The sequence below is a fragment of the Chaetodon trifascialis genome, chromosome 3 (genome assembly GCF_039877785.1).
Source record: "Chaetodon trifascialis isolate fChaTrf1 chromosome 3, fChaTrf1.hap1, whole genome shotgun sequence".
Lineage (NCBI taxonomy): Eukaryota > Metazoa > Chordata > Actinopteri > Chaetodontiformes > Chaetodontidae > Chaetodon > Chaetodon trifascialis.
The window spans coordinates 32481390-32498226 of record NC_092058.1 but is presented as its reverse complement, the minus strand read 5'-3'; the positions used below and the strand labels follow the sequence as shown (position 1 = coordinate 32498226).

Genomic DNA, 16837 nt, shown 5'->3' with positions numbered 1-16837 from the left:
ATGAGATTTGAATAATGAGATTTGAGATATAAGTAGAAATCACATTTACACTAGCTGAAGCTACCACATGCACTGCCTGAAATGAAGTTTTTTATGATGTTGGGATGTCTGGGGCACTTGTACAATTTGTGGGCATATCATATTATATAAAAATCAGAAATAATTTGTACCAGTGATGGCTATGGTTTATATTAGTGATCACTTCTCCTTTGCTGAGATAATCCACCCCACCTCACAGGTGTGCCTTTGGCTGGCCACAATAAAAGGCCACTGAAATGTGCACTTTTATCACACAGCAAGATGCCACAGATGTTGAAAGTATCGAGGGAGCATGCAATTGGCATGCTGACTGGAGGAATGTCCACCGTGAATTGAATGTTCATTTCTCTACCATTAGCCATCTCCAAAGGCATTTCAGACAATTTGGCAGTACATCCAACCAGCCTCACAACCGCAGGCCACGAGTAACCACACCAGCCCAGGACCTCCACATCCAGCATGTTTGCTAATGTCAACGTTGTGGATCGAGTGGCCCATGGTGGCGATGGGGTTATGGTATGGGCAGGCGTATGTTATGGACAACGAACTAGGTGCATTTTATTGATGACATTTTGAATGCACAGAGATACTGTGATTAGGTCCTGAGGCCCATTGTTATGCCATTCATCCACGACCATCACCTCATGTTGCAGCATGATTATGCACGGCCCCATGTTGCAAGGATCTGTAAACAATTCCTGGAAGCTGAAAACATCCCAGTTCTCGCATGGCCAGCATACTCACTGGACATGTCACCCATTGGGCATGTTTGGGATGCTCTGGTTCGGCGTATACGACAGCGTGTTCCAGTTCCTGCCAATATCCAGCAACTTCGCCGAGCCATTGAAGAGGAGTGGACCAACATTCCACAGGCCACAATCAACAACCTGATCAACTCTATGCGAAGGAGATGTGTTGCAAATGGTGGTCACACCAGATACTGACTGGTTTTCTGACCCCCCCCAGACCCCCCAAATAAAGCAAAACTGCACATTCCAGAGTGGCCTTTTATTGTGGCCAGTCTAAGGCACACCTGTGCAATATTCATGCTGTCTAATCAGTATCTTGATATGCCACACCTGTGAGATGGGATGGATTATCTCAGCAAGGGAGAAGTGCTCACTAACACAGATTTAGACAGATTTGTGAACAATATTTAAGAGAAATGGATCTTTTGTGCATATAGAAAATGTTTTAGATCTTTGAGTTCAGCTCATGAAAAATGGGAGCATAAACAAAAGTGTTGCGTTTATATTTTTGTTGTGTACATGTGCTGAGGAAAGCTTTAAAGTGCATCTGAAAGCTAATGAGTGCACTTTGAGATCATTTGTGCAGGGTCAGGAATGAACTTTCACGCTGTACTGTGTAGATTTGGGATAGACTGAGGTAATGGCAGCTAAAATATGGTTATTATATAACAAGTAATAACAAAATTAAAAGTAGACTGGGCTGTTTTTTGTTGTCAGTTAGAGAAAACCAAAACCACATTATCAACTTGTTACAGACTTCTGGACCACAATCTAAACCCAAAGCATCAGTTACCCTTTAACCTTTAGAGTATTAACCTGCTGGCAGCAAACAGACAGTTCTGGACAAATCAACCAAAAACATTAGGCAACAAAAACATAAGACACAAACATGAAAGCACTTGATGTCTCTCTTTAACATGCTGACCAGACCTGACCTGGACAGGATAGCTGTGGACAAAAGAATACTGGCTGAATGAGGTCACATCCTTCCTGTAAACTGCAGCGAGCCAGACAGACAGGACAGGATTACTAGGATGATATACGACACTGTTAAGTGTATTCTGAAAACTTTGGTGACCAGTTCTTTCATCTCTAGCACTGGTTCATCCCTGCTGCCCCTGGCATTTCATATCATCCTATCTGTAGAAAAAGCAGCTGCATCAAAAAAAAAACAAAAAAACAACAACCCTAAAACATGAACATTTTCACACTGTTGCAGGAGTTGTTCAAAAATGCAGGCACAACAATTACAAAAAAGAATGAAATACTCCTTCATCCATCCAATTTCACTTGCCTCAAAATCAGACATAAAAAATTGAAAATGTAGACATTCATTTGGGGCTGCACGGTGGAACAGCAGGTAGTGCGCATGCCTCACAGCAAAAAGGTTGCCAGTTCGATTCCCGGGTCGGGCCTTTCTGTGTGAAGTTTGCATGTTCTTCCCGTGCATGCGTGGGTTTTCTCTGGGCACTCTGGCTTCCTCCCACAGACCAAAAACATGCTCATTAGGTTAAGTGGCGACTGTGAAATTGCCCCTAGGAATGGTTGTGAATGGTTGTGTGTTTGTGCCCTGCGATCGACTGGCGACCAGCCCAGGGTGTACCCTGCCTCTCGCCCGTTGACGGTTGGGATAGGCTCCAGCACCCCCCGCAACCCCCGAAAGGGATACGCGGTATAGAAAATGGATGGATGGATGGATGGATGGATGGATGGATGGATGGATGGATGGATGGATGGACATTCATTTGGACCAGTGACATATTTCTGGGTTTTGCTATAATTACAGCAGAGACAAAAACACAAACAAGCATACAGACATTAGCAGGAGCTAAAAATCAACAATAAAAAGTTCTTCAGTGTTTCAATGTGTGACTGTTTGTGTATGTTCACCCTACGAGCAACAGTAGCAGCAAGTCATAAGTTCTGTCGGGTAGATGCCCACAATGTGTTTGCAGAGAGGAGAAACAAGAAACCCTTATATTTGTGGTCCCAAGCTGCTTAATGCAGGAAGGAAATTGTAGATGCAACTTTGCATTGTTTTGGATTTGAAGCAATGCAGACCAATTATATGCATAATATGCTTCTCATATGCAGATTTTGATATTAAACCTATTTTGTATTATTGTTGAGATATTTCACTGATGGCCCTCTATTGAGGGCTGTACAGTCCCTGTACAACCGGAGCAGGAGCTTGGTCCGCATTGCCGGCAGTAAGTCGGACCTGTTCCCGGTGCATGTTGGACTCCGGCAGGGCTGCCCTTTGTCACCGGTTCTGTTCATCATTTTTATGGACAGAATTTCTAGGCGCAGGGGCCGGAGGGGGTTCAGTTCGGGAGCCGCCAGATTTCGTCTCTGCTTTTTGCAGATGATGTTGACCTTCAGCATGCACTGGGGCGGTTCGCAGCCGAGTGTGAAGCAGCTGGGATGAGAGTCAGCACCTCCAAGTCCGAGGCCATGGTTCTCGACCGGAAAAAGGTGGCTTGCTCCCTTCAGGTTGGGGGAGAGTTCCTGCCTCAAGTGGAGGACTTTAAGTATCTTGGGATCCTGTTCACGAGTGAGGGAAGGATGGAGCGTGAGATTGACAGGCGGATCGGTGCAGTGGCTGCAGTAATGCGGTCGCTGTACTGGTCTGTCGTGGTGAAGAAGGAGCTGAGCCGAAAGGCGAAGCTCTTGATTTACCGGTCAATCTACGTTCCTACCCTCACCTATGGTCATGAACTTTGGGTCATGACCGAAAGAACGAGGTCCCTGATACAAGCGGCTGAAATGAGTTTCCTCCGCAGGGTGGCGGGGCGCTCCTTTAGAGATAGGGTGAGGAGCTCTGTCACCTGGGAGGAGCTCAGAGTAGAGTCGCTGCTCCTCCACATCGAGAGGAGTCAGCTGAGGTGGCTCGGGCATCTTTATTGGATGCCCCCTGGACGCCTCCCTAGGGAGGTGTTCCAGGCATGTCCCACCGGGAGGAGACCCCAGGGAAGACCCAGGACACGCTGGGGTGACTATGTCACTCGGCTGGCCTGGGAACGCCCTGGGAACCCTCCGGAAGAGCTGGGGGAAGTGTCTAGGGAGAGGGAAGTCTGGGCGTCCCTGCTCAGACTGCTCCCCCCGACTTGGCCCCGGATAAGCAGGAGAAAATGGATGGATGGATATTTCACTGATGACTGTATATCATCCAGTATGTTGGGTTACTATTTGTGTTTGGTGCTGGTTCTGAATGCTGGTTTGATGCTGGGGGGGCATTTTTTGTTAGCTTGTTTGTGAAGTAAACTGTGTCATTTCTTACTGTTACTATGGTAACATATCTCCAAATATTCTTTGTAAATTTACGTTATTATTAGATCATATATTATAGTCATCATATCACTATGTTTAGAGGATCTTGCTTTTAGGAACTCAATTATTTAATAGGTTGTTTGCATATGACGTCATGTCACTGTTTTGTTGTGGCATGAACTGCAGATGGAGGGCTGGAAGTGATTTTCTACGCAGGAATCACTATAACACATACTCAAAATGCTGATGTTTTGCGTCATTTATGTTGCTCAGATCAATCAAACCTAGAAACCACAAGGAGCTTTCATTGACTACCAAATGTTATAAGGGTGAAAAAAAGCAAGAAATTGACTGAAAAATGCCCCAAAAAATGTCTTGTTAACTGTCTGTGGTCGGGAGGAGCCGAGTCGAGTTTTCGAGTGGAAATGGTGTAACATTACCTATTGTTTTAAATCTATGGTGATAGATTTAAAGTTACAGCTACAAGCAACATGACACACTTGTTAAATCGGCATCAACAGTTTCACATAAGACAGGTGAACGTAAATAATGGACCATGTCTTATTTAGCAATGATCCACGTCTTTAATGGTTTTTCACCGGAACTTTACGAGTAGTTAAGTTCGCAAACAACCGTAACGTAAACATCAACATTGAGCATTGCCACGCTGAAAGTTTGCTGCTCGTTAATCCACTGGACAATAAAAGCTGCCCACCCTTAAAACAACAAAATGACAGTCATCCCAGAGTACCTTGGTACAGAGGTCGTGGAATGAACCGCGAACATAAAGCTACATACTTTTGTATGCTGTCATTTGTTTTCTAGAGTAGAGCGGTCTGAATGAGCAGGCAGTTGTATTTACTGCAGCAAAACTTTCAGTTGAGTTGAAAAATCTCTCCGCTTCATGACGTAAGGGTCACATCCAACAGATGTTCTGATTTCTGTTTGCACCTCCCTCTCATAATTTCATCTAAACTAGCCTAGTAAGAACTTTCCTTCATCTCATCCATTGCAGTTTTCACTTACGGCCCTCAGTCTGAATTTAACGTCACCTGACTGCAAACAACCTATTACATCCATTGATTGATATGTAATGGATACTTTTCCTGAATTTCATGTTGTAAACACAGTAAATAATTTGATGAGCATATTTTGATGTCTTTCATGTTAGAGCTTGAGCTTCATAGGCTGAGTGTTACCTGATAAAGAGGTAATGTCAAAACCTTGTAGTCATATTCAATTAGTCAAGTTACTCTCGGTATAAAAAGACACCTATCACATAAGACTGTACTGTATGTACACTACTTATACACACATTGATTCTATGGATAATTTACAACTAAAGTCTGTACGTCTCACCAACTGTGGTTTGAAGGATGCGAGTATGAGACGTGTTAGCCACAGATGACGATGGTCCACATAAGGCTTGGTTTCACTGACACAAATACACAACCAGACAGGGCTGCCCTGCTCCACCACTCTTTTCAACATATCCAGACAAAAAAAGAAAAAAAGACCTTCTTTGTTTTTATCATTGAAAAACATGAAAACTGAAACCCCTCTGCTTTCCCACCCCTCCAATTCCTGCAATGCTACAACCTTCCCCGACCGCTGGAACCCACCTTGACTCACGCTGAGACACAGGAGAGCTTTAGTTTCAAGCCATTGAAAGTAAAAAGTCCACAGATTGGCTGAGATCACAGGCCTGACAACAACATAAGTGGGAGCAGAACCAAGGCAGTGAGGAGGTGGAGAGGGTGACAGCACAGTGTGGAGGAGGAATTGTTCTGTACCATCATACCAGTTCCTGTGAGTGGAAGAGAATGACAGTATTTAACAACTCAATTTTACAAGGTATGTCCTGAATGTGACATAAGTCTGATAGTCTGCAATTCATACTGTAAATCACTACACTCTCATGTCCAGTTCTTACATAATTATGGCTAGGTATTGAACACCTGTTTGGTACCTACTGATAAATATCTGCCTTAAAAACTGCCATGTAGCAAAATGAAGCAACAATTGGCCTGAGAGATGGTTAAATAGTTACAGACTTAAATCAAAAGTTTGCCAGTTTTGGACTGTTTGATTTGACCCTGCACATCTGCTTACGTTGGACGTAAAAACACTTAAAAAGAGAAAATGGGGTTCTGAAGGAATCTCAATATTCCTTCTCAATATTTCACAGAGGAATGAAAAAAGCATAATTCGAGCGCAGGTACCAAAACTCAGGTGTCATATAAACACTAGGAAAGAATAAAGTCAAAACATACCCAGCATTATACATGACTGTATTTGAAGTTTTTGGCTCAACTCTCCTGACTGCCCTATTATGTCTGCTGACTTACACTGTTGTTTTGAAGCTACAAGAAAACTCTAGGCTGCAGTCGGTGGACGTGCAAAATGATTTTTGTCCACATGGAAACTGTCCTGTACAGACATTACAATAAGGTCCCTCACAAGTACTGTGGAAGCAGAGGTGCTGGAAAAATGGGAATGCACCAGGGGAACAAAATGTATAGATGATTTGAAAAAAAAACCTCACGTGTTGGATTTACCCTTTTGACCTTTCCTTTATTTAAAAAAGACCTTCAATGTCTGACCATAAAAGCATATGTAACTCTCACAGTTCTGTATCTGATGGAGGTACTGCTGATATATTTGTGATAAGGTGGCCTTGGACATATGAAGAACTATTGGTGTGGGATGCAAACAAATGGCTAGAGTTAACACTTCCTACTCTCGAAAATGTATGCTGTATTTAAATACAGCTAAATTCACAATATTGTGGAATATTGAATTTATCACTTAAAGAAACAGTTTGCAGACAAACATCTGAAGATTAAAGATTCTATTCCAAATGATACTTGTCATCAGCTATTAAGGATAAATGTAATACAATTTAATACAGTTTGTTTGTGTTGGTGCCAAAGTAGAAGCTGTCTGTCTCTGGTAACATATGAAAATATGGGCCATCCTAGCCTGAGAGGAATGGGGTGCTGAAGGGGTAATGGATCATGTGGTTGTGGGTGCTGAAATACAGTAATTTCTGTCAGTGTTTCTGTATTCCCACAAGGATCAGTTCATTAAGCTCTACAAGTTGCTGGAAACAGATTTTCCCATCATCAGTGACAAATTCACTCTTGGTTTATTGCTGTCACTCAGAGAAAGCTTTGGTGTGTGTTAATAGGTGTCTCACCTGAGTCCCGGGACACAATAATCTCATGTGCTGGCCCGTCCCCGCCCTCTCCCCAGGACCGAATCTCCAACACAACATAACCATTGTCTTTTGGCAGTGGCAGGCTCACTGACGACTTTGCCTTGTCCAGAACCTTCAATGCTGTCTGGCCTTCATGTTTGTATAGAACCTGAAACACAGAACGCAGCAGGTCTACAGTCTTGTCCAGCATTAACTCAACATTACAATATAAAAGGCCTCTTTACAACTTGCATCAGATCAAAAAACATCCTTCTCAGAACCCTCAAAAATGTTGCACCGGCATGTTTCTCGAGTAACCCAGAATGGTCAAACCAAACACTAACTCTGAAAAGTCGCCATTTTCCCATTTTTAGTGGCCGGTGCAGGGGAAGGTGAGGTGAGGGATTTTCAATTGGTTGCAATGTGCATCATCCCTGCTAGATCGCCTGAAATCCTGCACACCAGTGGCGGTTCTATGGGCGGGGCCACAGGGGCATTAGCCCCATCTGAAATCTAATTGGCCCCCTGAAGTGCCCTTGTCCTGTCACTCATCTGTCGTTTTGTTAGACAATGACCATCAGATTATAGGTGAATGCAATTCAGAGCAGTATTGTCTGGATCTTGCCTCTGCGTTAAGTTGCTCACGTGGTACTGTGTGTGAGAAAGATGTTCTCAAACTGACAGTGTTGGTGATTTCTCTGATTAAAAAAAAGTAAGAACAGGTTATACTTATATAGATAAAAAGGGCATGTTTTTGAATACTAAATTGTGAAACATGTTTTTGAATACTATTTTATGTCCTTTGAAGTTGCTCACATCCTCAAATGTGAAATTGAAAATGAGTTTTACTGTCTACACTTTTTTAATTAAAATGTTTGAAAAAGGTATGACTGGGTGTGCTTAATCATAAATGTGACTGCATGCATTTTGGACAAATACTTGGGCCCTCTGTGAGAAATGTGGCCCCTTGATGGCCCCTTAATTAGAAAAATCCTAGATCCTCCACTGCTGCACACTGGACCCTGAAGTTGTCCGGATTCAAGTCAAGCCATAAGTCACCATAAGTTGGACATATTAAGTCCAAGTGCAAGTTGTTCAAGTCTCTGAATGCTAGATATTTAAGCTACACAGCATCTGAATAGCTTATCTTCCTGTGTAAATTGGATTTTACCATTTTGCTCCTTGATTTATTATTAGTAGACCTAATAATTAAATTAGCAGTGTGTGCAGTTATGCAAGGCTTTCCTGGCATTAAGGGGACCTGCATTTTGTCCCCATAAGGCAGGTGAGTCCCCACAATGTGACTGTGTAAATAGATTTTTGTCCCCACAACATGATAAATACGTCACACACACACACACACACACACACACACACACACACACACACACACACACACACACACACACACACACACACACACACACACACACACACACACACACACACACACACTGTTAGTCATACAGTACTCACTTTGTAGCCCAGTACAGCTGACTCATTGTGCATAGCCGTCACATGGTCCCACCTCACCGTTACCCATGAGCCATCAGTCCTCCATGACACGTTGCCTGGACGACGATTCGGAGCTGTAATGGAAACACACAAACACGCAAAAAGTGAAGAGGTAAAGTAAAAAGTAAAGTAAAAAAGTCAGATTGTGGGTGTGTGAGAAAAAACAAACAAGAAAAAAAAGTCCCCACTCAGTTGAAAGGGCACTCACATTTTCCCCATCAAGGTCATCTGAGCTTGGTCTTGGGAACTTTTGGAATTAAGAATCAGGCTCCTTGAACTTGGTGCAGTACCAAATGACTGGAGCTGCCTTTTAACATTAAAATCTCTGCTTCATAGGATGATTAGAATAATGTGTACATTATAAGTGATAAGAAAAGCATAAATTATAGAGAGCTTAGAAAACTATTCTAAAAAATATAATTCTGCTACTTTCAAAGCAAATATATAAATGTGTTCACCTATGCTAAGTGTGTGTGTATGTCTACATATATTGAGTTATGTCCTTTTTGCAAGGGTTGAGTGAGCGATTATAAATGGGTATATAACTGTATTATGCTCTAGCAAAGTTTAGAATATATTTTACCATGCAGCAAAGTAGACCATAGGGATGTGTTCTACTCATACATTTAATTTTAAGTAACAACCAATCCCTACACATATTACAATAATTCAGTGCAGACATATGTGGGGAATATTTTGACAGGTCTAAGTGTACATGCTGAGAGTGAATGCTGCTCTGAAGCAGAAATCATGTCTAATCTTGCTGTTGAGTACATTTACAGCCACAGGCCAGGGAAGTGTTAAGTACTACTCTCTTTCCTGAGTACTGAGAAGACCCATTGGCTGCTACAGCTGAGAGGGATAATCCATTTCTGCCAGGAGGAGGGGTGGAGAGGAGACTACATGGGTCATTTAATCTGGTTGTATTACTCAAAGGATCTTAAAGACAGGACATGCCTGAGGAGATGACTCCTGTTTGGGTGTGTTTGTGCATCTGTGTCTGTGGATGTGAAAACTAAATCATGACAAAACAACTGAAAATCAAAGTTTCAAAAAAGAGTAAAATAAAAAAATGAGGCATCCAGATGACCAAATGATCTTAGCTATATATGCCACTTAAACAACAGCCATCTGTAAACAGATTGCAATCCCCAGATGGATTTAACAATAGTTAAGCTTTTGAATTGGAGCTAAAATCACATAACTAACAGTCAGAAATTCTGTGGTTGGTCTGCTTTGCTTTCACTCTTACTGAACTGGACGTAACAGCCAGATACATGCACATCCTGTTGTTTTCGTTAAGTACTATCACGCATTCTCAAATGGTCCAATTCTTGCTCTCATTGTTGCTGAAGGCTGACTTCCAACCTAAAGCTTTAACTTTTTTATGACTCTGACTCTCACAAATTTCAGCTTGACTTTTGGCATACTGAGAAGTTTTGTCCTTACTAAACCTCCACATGTGTGACTGACTGTGTATGCATATTGAGTGCTGTGGACGTACGAGGTTTCCTGGTGGTGACGGTGGTGCGTGGCGAGGGTGGCCCGGTGCCAGCACTGTTGTATGCCAGAACAGCAACATGGTATCGTGTGCTGGGTCGAAGTCCAGACACTCTGGCTGTTGTTTCTAGTCCTGCGGTCCGCACTCGGTCTGCTGCCGCTTCCCGTTCATGCTGTCGCCAGTACCGGATCTGAGGACACACAGCATGTCAGAATTAGACATTTATAAACCTAGCCTGAAAAACTGCATATGAATCTTACGTGCCAGTTTATTAAGATCAAACACCCTGCTTCAGATTCATAAATCCCCTCATATTCACAGCAGCAGATGAACTAAACATGTTAATATTTTTCCATTTGGATTCTGTGCATCTGTGGTTGTAGTGGCTGTTGAATGATGTCATCCATCTTCATCAATAAGCGAAAATGAAACTGATGTATGCAGCTCCTCACCTCATAACCTCTGAGGATACCATTAGCGCTGAGCTGCTGGACAGGCTCCCATGAAACCTGGATCTCAAAGGCGGTCAGGGCCGTGGCATTGATGCTCGATGGTCCCACTGTGGGTTCTGTGAGGAGTCAGTGAGCTCAGGAGGTGAAATATTTCACAAACAGGATAAATCTGACAGCCATATTCATTTCTCTCTGTGAATTCTTAAGGGAGGTGACTGTGGTCAATCTACTGAAAGTTGTGGTTGACCTCTAGTGGTGGCAGCAAATACTACAGTTGCAGACAGTGAACATCTGTTTCAAACATGGCATTACAAATTTTGTATAGTTTACCATACTGCTAGCTGGGTCTTATGGAAACTGTCCATGCGATCAGTCCTTGTCTCTGTAGTTTTAATGGTTCTCATATTACTCTTAAGTAATTTAATGGCTTATGCTTGATATCTCTGTGCAGTCACTCTGGATATATGATCTACTCAACACAGTAAATCTAGAATGTGCAAAAGCAAGAATGAAGGAAGCTCAGTTGTTACAGTCGAGACCTTGCAGGTGAACAATTCAAGCTTCATATTGCAGAGGAACTGAAAAACATGGATATTTTTCCAAAGCGTCAAGGACAATAATGTACTTGTGATCTGCTTTATTTTGGTTTATTTTGACACTCTTAGGGTTAGGGTTAGGGTTCATACTCTTCCTGGAGGCCTCCTGTTGATGAACATCTTTACATGTCATTATATTCATATTGTCTGTTGCCCTTCTGTTTGTCATATGTTTTCTTTCTGATTCATAAAATACTTTTGACAAAAAAGAAACTTGCTGGGCAGTAATAGAGAACATTTAATAGAAATCAATTTGGCAGCCAACCCAAAGAGATGAACAAAGTCTGTTTCTTCCACAGTGACTCACCTTCCTCTGCAGAGTGGACCACAGCGATCTGGCTGAAAGGGCCTTCTCCTCTGCGGTTGTAGGCTCTGATCTTCACCTCAAAGGGACTATACGGTGTGACACTGTCGTTGTAGTAAACATATCGAGATGACTCCACATGAGGAATACGCACCACTGTCCAAGATGATGTGTCTTTCTTCCTGAATGCCAGGATGTAGCCAAAGCCATCTCCATTCTGGTATTCTCTGGCCATAGGCTGGAAGGTACAGCAGAAAATTAAGACATGGACCTCTACAAAGACAAATGGGCCCAACCCCTACTTTCTAAGAGACATCTGACACAACAGTATTGTGTGTGTGTGTGTGTGTGTGTGTGTGTGTGTGTGTGTGTGTGTGTGTGTGTGTGTGTGAGAGAGAGAGAGAGAGAGAGAGAGAGAGAGAGAGAGAGAGAGAGAGAGAGAGAGAGAATGCTCAGGGCAGTTGAGAGCTCTGTGACTGACCTCTTTCAAACTTGTCTTAAACCAATTGTCCGGTGCCCATATGAACACTGAAACAGGTTTTGCTTGCTGCCAACATTCTTTTTGTATTGTACATACTGGGCATTAAAGGGACTCTATTTTAATGTGCTTACAATGTAAGTGACTGGGGACAAAATCCACAGTCCTCATTCTGTGCAAAAATGTAGTTTGAGCTCAAGAGGATATCTTCCAAAGTTGCAGTCTCTTTAGCACAAGTTCCCCCCTTTGTATTTCTGAAAACAGTGGCTGGGGAAACACAAAGAAGGCATTTTGTAATAAAGCATTGTAACTTTGGAAGATATCCACTTGACCAGAGTGATTAGACTGCAGAAGCCACACATTACCTTCAGTTCAACTTCAACACACTTGTTTCCCACCATTTCCATGGAAGGTGCATTAAGCATGAGCAGGAGGAATGATTACAGCAGGGAAACATAATTTTAATAAGCAAACAATATAGACCTGTGAAGATTGTTTTAAGATAGAATAGAAGATAGAAATGTGAACCTAGGGACTCCAAGTGGAAGCATATAAAACAACAGTGGCAGACAGCAATACTTGACACTCAGACCTATGATCATGTGAAAATTCTACATGTAGATTACTCAAGTGATCTCAGTTTGGGTTGATGGACCACAGATGTGTTAACTGGGAGCATGAAGTTTAAAGTGTAGGATCCAGGATTTTGATCTATACTAGGGACTACAAGTCAGGATACCTGGCCTCTGCTGCTTCAAATTTGGCCATTTTTTTGTTCTCTTGCAAGACCTCCATTTTTAAGGACATGCAACCAGTAGAATGCCATTTTACGTCAATTAACAATAAACAACAGCTTTGTAACATTATAGCAGGGAATGACAGAGGAAGCCTAGAACTACTGCAGCACAAAAGCTGAGAAGAAGAGTCCATATAAATGTGATGGTAGAACAAAAACTGCAATGAATTACAGATTAGATTAAGGAAACTAGAGTTGTGAGGAAGGACTAACACTGAAATAGCTTCTTATTATGCTGTAGCACTGTATGTGTTACGATCCTGGCTTCTTGTCTCTCCCTGTGTGTCTCCTCTCCCTTATCCCTGTGTGTGTGTCTGTCTGTCTACCCCTGGATCCATGGCTGGGCTGCCCCTCACCTGCTGCCAGCTCCTCCCACTGCTACTCACCTGCAGCCACTCTCCCTCATCAGGGAGAGTATTTAAGACGTGGACTTCCTGCTCCTCGTTGCCGGATTATTCCTCGATCTCCTTGTCGATGTTTGGTCTTATGGTTCGTAAGTACATGTCTTTAGTCTCACTCTCTCAATCAGATTTACGTTTTTTGTTGTCCACTTTTTTCCAGTCTCTAAGTGAGCTGTGTTTTTCCTTTGTTTCAGTGCCTGCCTGCCGCTTCCACGCGTGCCTCGTGTCATACCCGCTTCGTCGGTGCTCCTTCTGTTTATCCACTCCTTTTGAGTGCGTCTTTTGAGTGAGTATAATCCGCTCGTTGAGCGTGTTTTCTGTTTTCCTTTTTATTAATAAATTTGTTTTGTTTCACACAACCTCTGTTTTCGGGTCTGCATCTCTGGGTCCTATTACAACAGGCTGTACAGCCCCTTAACAGTATGCTACATTTATATGTAAAACATACCATGCATACATGGAGCAGACACATGAACACAAACTGCTCTGAGTCACCCACTCACCGTCCAGGTAGCAATGAGTTCACTGCGATCTCCTCCTCCTCCTCCAAGTCCACTGGGGGCCACTGTGGGAGCTGAGGGCCAAATATACAAGCACAAGATGATATACATGACATAAAGCACACAAGTGGATCAGTCTAAAGAAGTGGAAACATGTCTGGCTGGAAAACATATTATCCATCCATCCATTTTCTATGCCGCTTATCCCTTTCGGGGTCACGGGGGGGCTGGAGCCTATCCCAGCTGTCAACAGGCGAGAGGCGGGGTACATCCTGGACCAGTCGCCAGTCGATCGCAGGGCAGAAAACATATTATACTTTCAAAAAATATTGTTCTCTCACCCACAAACCAAATCATTTTTTGATGTGAGACTAAAAGGATGTTTAAATGTGAAATACTGTGCAGAATGTGCAAGGAAAAATACTCCCATCAAGGAAGATACTGAATAGCTGCTACATCACTACTGTGTGTGTTTTGCTGAAATATTCCCCGGTTTGACACATACCGAATCATAGCCATGGACGATGCAGTGACCAAACTTTACAGGTCCCCCACAAAAATGAAGGGGGAGCTCAAAGATGGGAGTGGTCCAATTTATGGATTACATAAGTGATGTAATAATGTAGTAGTAGTAGTCATGGATCAGAATGTCAACATATTGACAGACATCATGGCTGGCGTGATCCAGTTATACAGTGCTTCCATGTATCCAGACATAGTGATGGATTCAAGGGCGAATATAAATGACTCCCTGTGACCACTTGCCATTGGTTTTCAAGGAGTGTTTGCAGCCAACTGAATGCAACCTGTGGCCCCACCTGCTTGCTGTGTGCGGATGGTGTGTGAGGGCATGCTGGGCTCTCCACTGCCCAGGATATTGCTGGCGATGACCTGGAATTCGTAATCCATCCAGGGCATCAGACCCATCACACGAGCTGACTCTGCATTCCCCTCGATGTTAACTGGGTCTGGTGTTCAGTGAGGAGACGTGTGTTTATTTACAATGAAAATTTGAAAAGAAAAGAAAAGAAAAGAAAAGAAAAGAAAAGAAAAGAAAAGAAAAGAAAAGAAAATGTCCATAACAAATTCTGGTGGCCAAAAATATTTTTTCAAAGTACTTATTTAGCCTGATGACATCAGTCATGAAAAGCTGTAACCAATGAATATTTGATTTTAATACTGGAAAAATTTCTTGGATGATTTAAAGATGATTAATTTTCTATTAATCTCAAAATTGTTTCAGTTATTCACACACACACACACACACACACACACACACACACACACACACACACACACACACACACACACACACACACACACACACACACACCTGTCCTCATCTTCTTCCACTCTGATGAGAGTGATGATTGCCCCATGATGACATATTTGCCAATGGGACTGTGGTTATCATAGCCACGACTCCACCTGAGCTCCACTGATGTCTCAGCGACATTCTTCACCAGTAAACCTCCAGGAGGACCTGGGGGGCCTGGACACAACACAAAAATGTGAGTGTGTGAACAAGTAAATTAAATTATTCATCAGCGTGTATCTATTAACTTAAGTCCATCCATCCATTTTCTTCCGCTTATCCGGGGTCGGGTTGTGGGGGGAGCAGTCTGAGCAGGGACACCCAGACTTCCCTCCCCCTGGACACTTCCTCCAGCTCTTTCGGGGGGATCCCAAGGCGTTCCCAGGCCAGCCGAGTGACATAGTCACCCCAGCGTGTGCTGGGTCTTCCCCCGGGCCTCCTCCCAGTGGGACATGCCTGGAACACCTCCCTAGGGAGGCGTCCAGGGGGCATCCAATAGAGATGCCCGAGCCACCTCAGCTGACTCCTCTTGATGTGGAGGAGCAGCGACTCTACTCTGAGCTCCTCCCAGGTGACAGAGCTCCTCACCCTATCTCTAAGGGAGCGCCCCGCCACCCTGCGGAGGAAACTCATTTCAGCTGCTTGTATCCGGGACCTCGTTCTTTCGGTCATGACCCAAAGTTCATGACCATAGGTGAGGGTAGGAACGTAGATTGACCGGTAAATCGAGAGCTTTGCCTTTCGGCTCAGCTCCTTCTTCACCACGACAGACCGGTACAGCGACCCCATTACTGCAGCCGCTGCACCGATCCGCCTGTCAATCTCACGTTCCATCCTTCCCTCACTCGTGAACAGGAACCCAAGATACTTAAAGTCCTCCACTTGAGGCAGGAACTCTCCCCCAACCTGAAGGGAGCAAGCCACCTTTTTCCGGTCAAGAACCATGGCCTCGGACTTGGAGGTGCTGACTCTCATCCCAGCTGCTTCACACTCGGCTGCAAACCGCCCCAGCGCATGCTGAAGGTCCTGGCTCGAGGTAGCCAACAAGACAACATCATCTGCGAAAAGCAGAGACGAAATCTGCCGGCCCCCGAACCGAACCCCCTCCGGCCCCTGGCTGCGCCTAGAAATTCTCTCCATAAAAATGATGAAGAGAACCGGTGACAAAGGGCAGCCCTGCCGGAGTCCAACATGCACCGGGAACAGGTCCGACTTACTACTGGCAATGCGGACCAAGCTCCTGCTCCGGTTGTACAGGGACTGTACAGCCCTCAACAGAGGGCCTCCAACCCCATACTCCCGGAGCACCTCCCACAGAATGACGCGAGGGACACGGTCGAATGCCTTCTCCAAGTCCACGAAGCACATGTGGACTGGTTGGGCAAACTCCCATGAACCCTCAAGCACCCTGTGGAGGGTATAGAGCTGGTCCAGTGTTCCACGGCCAGGACGAAAACCGCATTGTTCCTCCTGAATCCGAGGTTCGACTATCGGCCGGATTCTCCTCTCCAGTACCCTGGAATAGACTTTCCCAGGGAGGCTGAGGAGTGTGATCCTCCGATAGTTGGAACACACCCTCCGGTCCCCATTTTTAAAAAGAGGGACCACCACCCCAGTCTACCAGTCCAGAGGCATTGTCCCCGTCTGCCACGCGATGCTGCAGAGGCGTGTCAACCAAGACAGTCCTACAACATCCAGAGACTTGAGGTACTCAGGGCGGAT

The 16837-nt window shown here is 44.0% G+C and overlaps 1 protein-coding gene across 1 annotated transcript in view; it reads right to left on the bottom strand.

The window, feature by feature from the left end:
* Positions 1-4021: 4021 nt before the first annotated feature.
* cntn2 (contactin 2) overlaps positions 4022-16837 on the bottom strand; it is a 91060-nt gene continuing 78244 nt past the window's right edge. The window contains exons 15-23 of the mRNA XM_070958910.1: positions 15134-15292; positions 14619-14768; positions 13804-13874; positions 11629-11863; positions 10726-10841; positions 10277-10463; positions 8734-8846; positions 7258-7426; positions 4022-5865 (exon numbers count right to left, since the gene is read on the bottom strand). Coding sequence (XP_070815011.1) covers positions 5756-5865; positions 7258-7426; positions 8734-8846; positions 10277-10463; positions 10726-10841; positions 11629-11863; positions 13804-13874; positions 14619-14768; positions 15134-15292 — 1310 coding nt within the window. The 3' untranslated portion in view covers positions 4022-5755. The remainder of the gene's footprint in view (positions 5866-7257; positions 7427-8733; positions 8847-10276; positions 10464-10725; positions 10842-11628; positions 11864-13803; positions 13875-14618; positions 14769-15133; positions 15293-16837) is intronic.